This window comes from Rhinoraja longicauda, chromosome 17, assembly GCF_053455715.1.
Source record: "Rhinoraja longicauda isolate Sanriku21f chromosome 17, sRhiLon1.1, whole genome shotgun sequence".
Lineage (NCBI taxonomy): Eukaryota > Metazoa > Chordata > Chondrichthyes > Rajiformes > Arhynchobatidae > Rhinoraja > Rhinoraja longicauda.
This window is the reverse complement of record NC_135969.1, coordinates 22,819,361-22,827,419: the sequence shown is the minus strand read 5'-3', so window position 1 is coordinate 22,827,419 and position 8,059 is coordinate 22,819,361. Positions and strand designations below refer to the sequence as shown.

The window sequence follows — 8,059 nt, the reverse complement described above, 5'->3', positions numbered from 1 at the left end:
TTTGTAGGTTACTTGGCCTCTGTAACAAAAATGTCCCTAATGTGTAGGGAGTGGATGAGCAAGCATGGTTACATAGAACCATCGGGAATAGGTGATTGATGGTCATTGTGGACTCGGTCGGCCGAAGAGATGCTGCCTGTATCATTAAGTTGCTCCAACACTTTGTGTCCTTTATTGTAATCCAGCATCTGTAGCTCCATGTTTCAACATTTAAAAGATACTAGACCAAGTGGACCCTTTGGGCCAAAACCTCTCCTACATTGGTGCAGCACTGTCTCCTCCCCTCTCCCTCCGTCCCCACTCCATCCCCCTCAACCCCCCTTATCCTCCCTCCTCCCCCTCTCTGCCCCCTCCCTTCCAAGATTTAAACTTTAAAATGTGAATAAATTTAAAAATATAACCGATTTCAATGAAACTTCTTCCATTAGCATCAAAGGGACAATGGTGAGTAAGGTGGGCCTAAAATTGTCACGCTATCGTGTACCGTTTTGGCTATAGTTCAGGAACAAACAAACAAATGAGTTTTACTATATAGATTTAGACAGGTACATGGATAGGAATGATTTAGAGAGAAACGGGCCAAATGCTGGCAGATGGGACTAGCTCTGATGAGGCATCTTGATTGGCATGGACAAGTTGGACTGAAGGCCTTTACCTTCATCCCACCTTCAACAAACTCTTCAGAACCTATGAGAAACTTCTATTTACACTACAGACTACAGAACACACTGCAGAACCAAGGTCATTTCTACCTCACTACTCACACTGTAGTAGGCAAGAAACGCTTGGGTATGGACAATTTCAGAAGGTTAGCTCTCAGTATTTATCAACTTGTGTGCTGGAACATACAAGAGGATAGAACTAATGTTCAACACCTGCAAATCTATGGTGTTTTACCAAATTGCTCCCACTGGTCCACATTGCCCTCCGAAATCAAAGATCCATATCAAGATCTGGAAAACGTGGACCAATTCCTTTATTTCAGGAATCACCTCGGAAAAGGCACATATCAGTGCTGAAATTAACCACCACCTGCGATACACCGGCACACTTTGACCACTTAAGAAATAGGAAGCTTAAGAGCTGCAACTCATCACAAAACTCATGGTCTTCAGGACAGTGGTGATTTCTGCCTTCTTACACAATAATGTATCTGTGTAACTTTTGGAACTATACGATTTGATTCATGATACATTGTGGCATCCACCACTACTGTTATTTGATTGTTATTTGCTATCAACAATAAACATTTGGCTGGTATCATGTTTTCTTACATTACTAAAACAGCAAGGAAACTATCTTCTTCTTCTTGCGTTTGAGGCAGCAGAAGTTATGAATCTGCTTCTGCTGTCTCTGTTTGTTGTCGTTCGCCTGACTGAAGTCAGTTGACAGGGCTCACCACGGGGAGGTCGACAACGTGAGCCCCAGGAAACTATCTGGGGCTCAGAAGCCCAAACTAACCCAGACCCAATCTATCAGGGTCTGAGAATGGATCTCAGAAGCCCAGACCCTAACTATCTGGGTCTGAGAATGGATCTCAAAAGCATTGAAAGTTAGCAGCTGAGAAACATTGTAAATACACTCTCATGGGGGAACGCGAAAGTATTCAAATTTTCAATGCACTTTGTTCATGACATTATTGGAAGTACCTTCTTCTTATTAGGGGGGGGGGGCACTGAAGGGGCTGTGTTAAAGAAAGATAGTACAGTAGCAAATACCTGTTTTCCCCCTTTTAGGGAATAATTCTACATCAGGTTAGGTGTTGTGAACTCACAAAGAATGTAAATTGAGTTACAGATGATGAGTGGAAACATCAATTCTCAATTATGATGAAAGGCTGTGTTTATTATCCTTAGGGCAGATGTGACTAAGGGGAACCCTGATATAATTTTGAAAAAAGTCTTAGACTATGGAGCAGACAGGATGGGCTGCAGTAATTTTATCCCTGCATCAGAGGTGTCTGTAAGGTATAGAGTAAGATGTTAAAGAAAGATTTTTTTTTCTCTCCGAAAGGAGGGAGGGAGGGGCAGGAATTTGGAATGCACTGCCTGAGGAAGTGGTTGAATCAGAGATTTTCACAGCATTTAAGTATCTGGGAGAGCATTTGAATTAGCGAGGCTGCTGAAGACACCTGCAGTGTGGAGGTTGTTCCCGTCGCTTCCATCGTCACGTGCTCTGTTGTTGTTGAAACGTCCCCCGGTTTAATTCACGGTTGTTTTCATTCCTGTCCGATGGAAAGCCATTATCCAATCAGGGGCTCTGTTCTTTGTCTCCGCACAAGACCGTCCAATGAAAGCAGACGCTGCTGGCCTATCACGCGTCGGCGTCCCGACCAGCGGCTGAGCGCGCGGGTACCGCGGGCTGGATGGCGTACAAAACGAGGAGCAGGGCTGCGACCTCGGAGCTCCCGTCCCACTCTAGGACGCTCTTCCTGAGGGACGACGGTCTTCCGTTTTGTTTCTACATCAGGCCGGGTCCGACCAAAGCCTTGCTGCAGCCGCTGATATTACACGGGGGCGGCGTGATGTGCCGCGTCCAGGAGCCGGGCGCCATTCTGTTGACCGAGCCGGGGGAGAGTGCGCCGTGGACGAGCCGCAATTGCCAGTCCCAGTATGTGTTAGACTGCGTACAGAAGAACGAGCAGTTGCCTCTGCAGAACTACGTGACGGCGGCCGCGTCCAAGCTGGAGGATGTGGCCTACTCCAAGCTGGAGGATGTGGCCATCCTGATGTACGTGCGTGAAAACGACGGCGCGTGCTCGCTGCGCGGGTACACGATGTGGCGCGAGATGGAGCGCGCGCAGGTGACGTGCCACAGCTGGCAGTCGATGCGGACCCGCTACCTCCGCCACCTGCGCGGCTGTGAGCACCTTTACGACATCGACAGCTGCTCCGTCATCCCCCCCACCGTCTTCCACGGGGCGCAGCCGCCCGAGCCACAAGAAGGTAGGTGGGGAGGGAGGAGGATGGTGGTCACGGCTTCCCTGGCCGGCATGTCTGCGTAATTTCCACACATTCCCCTCCCCCCCTTTCATTTTCCATTCTCTCCCTGTGCCCATACCTGGACTCGCACCAATTTCTCCTCTTCTTCCAAGGTTGGGGAATCAAGAAATAGAGGACACGTGTTTAATGTGAGGGGGATTTAGTTACAACTTTTTCCACACAGAAGATGGGGTGGCCTCAACATCAGAGACATGGGTTAGACTCTGACTACGGGTGCTGTTTGTGTGGGGTGGGGTGGGGGGGTCTCTGGGTGCTCCAAATTCATCCCACATGCCAAATATTCTGGTTCTGGTTGATTACTGTGCAAACACCTCATAGGTGGTTATCTCGCACAGGTCGGATGTGCAGGTTTGTAGGCTAATTGGCTTTTGTAAATTACTCCCAGTGTATAAGATGTGAAATAGTGTGTGGGTGATCAATGGTCGGCTTGGACTCAATGGGCTGAAGAACCTGTTTCCATGCTGTATCTCTATGTAGAAATAGGTTGCCAGAGGAAGTGGTTGAGAATGGTACAATAATCTTTAAAACACTTTTTGGGACGGGTACATGGATAGAAATGGTTTAGAGGAATAAGCTTCATAAGGAGTAGAATTGGGCGATTTGGCCCATCAATTCTACACCATTCAACCATGGCTCATCTATCTCCCTCCTAACCCCATTCTCCTGCCTTCTCTTCTTACCCCCGACACGTGTACTAATCAAGAATATCTATCTCTGCCTTAAAGATATCAATCCACTGATTTGGCCTCCACAGCCTTCTGTGCCAAAGAATTCCACAGATTCACCACCCTCTACTTTCTTAAAGAACGTCTTTTGATTCTGAAGCTATGACCTCTGGTCCTAGACTCCCACTAGTGGAAACATCCTCTCCACATCCACTCTATCCGAGCCTTTCATTATTCTGTATGTTTCAATGAGGTACCCCTCATCCTTCTAAACCCCAGCGAGTACATGCCCAATGGTGACAAATACTCTTCGTAGGTTAGCCTACTCATTCCTGGGATCATTCTTCTTCTGGACACTCTCCAGAGCCAGCATATCCTCAAATATGGTGCCCAAAATTGCTCACAATATTCCAAATGCTGCCTTGTTAGTGCCTGATAGAGCCTCAGCATTACATCCCTGTTTTTTGTATACAAGCCCTCTTGAAATAAATGCTAGCATTGAGTTTGCTTTATTTACTGCCAAATGATGGCAAATTAAACTAATTTGGATGGGTTTGTTGGGTTGAAGGGCATGTTTCAGTGCCATGTGACTGATTTAATAATGTACCTACTATTCTTTAGATAGAAACAGAATACAGGAGTAACTCATGTACTCATCACCACCCTTTCTGTCCTGGGCAGCTTCCACTGTCAGAGTGAGTCCATATGCAAATTGGAGGAGCAGCACTTCATATTTTGCTGGGGCATCTTGTAGCCCAGCAGTATGAACATTAATTTATCTTATTTCAAGTAACTCCTACAACCTCTCTTTCTCCCCCTCCTCCTAGTGCTACTGTTCACATCCTCCTATCCCTCTTGTTATCAAACCTTCCACAGCCATTATGGGCACGACCCTTCCTGAGGTAATCTTTTGCTGGCCCTGATTTGTTCCAGCTTTTCTCTCCTCTCCCCCCCCCATTTTCAGTCTAAAGAAAGATTCTGACCCGAAACTTTGCCTATTTTTTCCTTTGAAGATGCTGCCTGATCTGCTAAGTTACTCCAGCATTTTGTATATGATATCCTATTAGTTGGGATGACATTTCAGATTTATTTGCATCAAACCACTATTGTCTTTAAAGATTTTGTGCTTGTTTAATCATGTCTTTATTTCTCGTGTGGTTGAATGTGTTTTATAGGGAAAAAGAATGGCGGCATTCTTCAACATACTGACCCGGAATCTAATAAAGGTGTACCCATTGCAGATGAGCAAGAATCTGATGGTATAAATTCTGGTGATGAATTCTTCAACATATTTCCAGTTGCGATCCAGGAATTTGAGGCAGGTTCTATAATTATGTTTATCCCTTTATGCTCTGGAAATTTCTTTGTTATCTACGCATCAGAACTATTCAGTTTCAATTAAATTTTACGCATTGCACTGTTTTTCTGAGGAAAAATCCCTATCTGGGTTTTTTTTCCAGAGTGTGTATTCTTATTTTAAGTATCTCTACAGCGCCCATGCATCACAACCATTGGCAAAGTGCCAGATTAGTATAACTTCACTGGAACAAAGAACAAATTCTTTTCCTCAAAATCCCTAGAGCTTGATTTTTGCTTTGTGACCTAAACTTGCACCATGACTTTTAGTGGTAACTCTATTGGTGCTACCAACATTTCTCTTGTTTCTCTACTCTATTGAAACTTGCTATTTCCAAGTTTAAAAAAGAATGAGCATTATTCATTATACAGAAATGTGCTGCCTTGCATTTCATCTGCCAATTATTTGCCCTTGTCCCCTTTTTTGTTGCAGTTCTCCTCTGAAATGGTAAATTTCTTGCATGTAAGAAGTTGAGTGTGCCTCTATCCAAAGCCTTTGGGTGGACTGTGAGCTTTCTATTAATGGGAAGCCAGCACAGATCTCTGCTTCACTTCAACTAGTGTATAACATTTGTAGAATAAAAGCCATACTTGAATTGTAGTCTCCTTGACCCAGAAAAATGTCTAGGAAGGACTTGTCCTAAATGAGTTTTAAGTGGCACCATCAATGAGGTTGAAGAATGTGGAATGGGCATGTCAGATGTTCATAATTTGGTCCCTGGGAACAGCCAACCAGTATTAGAATCTTGCCGCATGTGGCAAGCATTTCACAAATACACTGCGAATATAATAGAATGATATGAGAAATTTGTAGCTATATATATAGCGCATGATTCCAGAACAGGATGGATAAGCACAACTCTTTGAATGTTGGCCACTGGGTGTTTTTTTTTGTTTCAAATAGCTAAAACCTTCATTAATGCCATCGGAAATTGCTGTCTGTACATTGTAAAGGCGGACTAAATCAGCTACCGTAGGAGCCTAGAGTATTGTTATTTGACCCAATTTGGTTGTTATCCAAGTTGTCATCATAATTGTTAACATTAGCAGAGGACATTGTGATATTTTGTGTAACTTTTTTTAATTCACCATTTTGCTTGGTACATACTTGACCCAAGTGAAGGTGCTATGTTCTAAGATTCAAGTTGAGAGTGAAAAGTTACATGTTACTGATCCCTGAGGGTGGTGATTCTGAGACCAATGAATCAAAAGTTCAAAAGAAATCAAAATGAAGCAAGTTTATGGGCATGTCTGAGAGATTATGGCGCAGAGGTGCATGAAAATAAGGGCAACAGTATTGTGCCTTGTGTAGTTTGCTCCTTGGTAGCTGATGTGGACTGAATGGTTTCATTCTTTGTCATTCTGTGCTTGAACTGATCTGGTTACTTGATAGCTTTTATTGAAAGTGTTTTATTTCCTAGAGTGATGAGAATTCTGAACAGATGGTGGAGATAAGTGATGTGACAGAGGAAGAAAATATCCCACAAGAGCAAGAAATGGAAACTGACAAACCACCAAAACTGGGCCTTGGTGAGCGACGTCTTAAAAGGAAAGGAACTAATACAGAATTAATTCTGGACAATGAACAAATGGAAATGGGCAAACCACCAAAAGAGAATCTTGGTGAGCCTTGTGCAAAAAGAACAGAAATGACAGCAAAAATTATGGACAATAAGCAGGTGGAGACTGAAAACCCTCCAGAAATGAGCTTTGGTGACTATCATACTAAGAAGAAAGTTACTTTGTCAGAGTTTGTTATGAACAATACACAGTCAGAATCAGATTCTCAAATACTGTCGGGCGAATTGTCCTTACCTGCAGCATCGCAGAATGAAGTGGAATGTGCAACCAGGGCCATTAGTACATTAATGCAAGCTTGCGACCTAGATCTCTGTACAGCCACACAGTTGCTTCTGAAGAACAGTGGAGAACTGGCAGCAGCATTGCATTTTGTGAAGTCTGGCCACCGTCCAGATGGTTATCCCATCTGGACATGTCGAGATGACCTTGACCTTGAGAATGTTGATAGAGAAGTACAGGAGGGCCTAATCCAAAAATTTGGCCCCGAGAACCTAGCCAAACGTATTGCCTTTCGTAAAAGCTATTATTGAATTTCCTGTTTCCGTTGTGGGATTGTAGTTTAAAGGAAGCATGATTTCAGAGAGAATACAACCTGGTTGAATATTGCCTATCTCCTGTTAAATGAGTTTGTACCTGGAATGTTGACTAGGTAGAATGAAAATCCATGATTAGTTGGGTTGGAGAATCTTGTCTCTGGCATATTAAACCTACCCTAATTTGCCATATATGGATTGGAGGTCGTATTTGTGTAAGAAATGAAACTAAGCGGTTAAGACCCCATATACTTGTATTCATCCCATATTTCCATAAGCTCCTTCCTGATTTGGCCACTCACCCACACATCAAATGCAATTTACAGTGGCCAACCTGGGTACCAGCCTAATTTCTTTTGTGATTATGGGAGAAAGTAGACCATCTGGGGGAAACCCCCTGTGGACACATGGAAAAATAGACTCCCTTGAAGACAGTACTGGTAGTCAAAATTGAAGCCACTGAGGCCCCATATTAGTCCATTTTAAGCAACATTTTGCTGAGTGCGAATTTTACAATTACTAAACAAATGATGTATTGGAAAATTCTTGAAGTGAACTGGTTTTTAGCAATTGTTTTGGATGGGATAAGTACTCATGACAAAATTGAGGGAAAGGTTTGGCAGTATTGATCTTTAATTAAAATGTAAATTTGTTTATACAGAAACTACTTTTGCAAACCATTTGTGTACAATGTCAAACACTGGTATTTGCATAATGCTGTCCAAATCTTTGACGATTCAAAGATATTAAAATGTACTTTCATGCAGGATATTCTTTAATGATTTTATTAGATAAAATTTACATGCTGAAATGCTACGCTGTTGCGGCCTAATGCATCACTTGTTCCGTTTTAACATTGTTTGAATTATTGATGTTTATTCCCAGCCCCTGGTTGGAATAAGAAAAATGGTCTTGATATACG

General features: G+C 43.1%; 1 protein-coding gene across 1 annotated transcript; it reads left to right on the top strand.

Annotated features, from left to right (window-relative positions):
* The first annotated feature begins 2,332 nt into the window (after positions 1–2,332).
* Positions 2,333–8,059, top strand: terf2ip (telomeric repeat binding factor 2, interacting protein). Its single transcript, XM_078414354.1, has 3 exons — positions 2,333–2,945; positions 4,843–4,985; positions 6,445–8,059. The coding sequence occupies exons 1-3, from the start codon at positions 2,366–2,368 to the stop codon at positions 7,132–7,134; spliced, it is 1,413 nt and encodes a 470-aa protein (XP_078270480.1). The 5' UTR covers positions 2,333–2,365; the 3' UTR covers positions 7,135–8,059.

Coding starts and splice junctions, on each gene's coding strand:
- terf2ip (XM_078414354.1), top strand. CDS start 2,366: ATGGCGTACAAAACGAGGAGCAGGGCTGCGACCTCGGAGCTCCCGTCC. Junction 2,946..4,842: donor GCCGCCCGAGCCACAAGAAG/GTAGGTGGGGAG, acceptor TGTGTTTTATAG/GGAAAAAGAATGGCGGCATT. Junction 4,986..6,444: donor TTGCGATCCAGGAATTTGAG/GCAGGTTCTATA, acceptor TTTATTTCCTAG/AGTGATGAGAATTCTGAACA.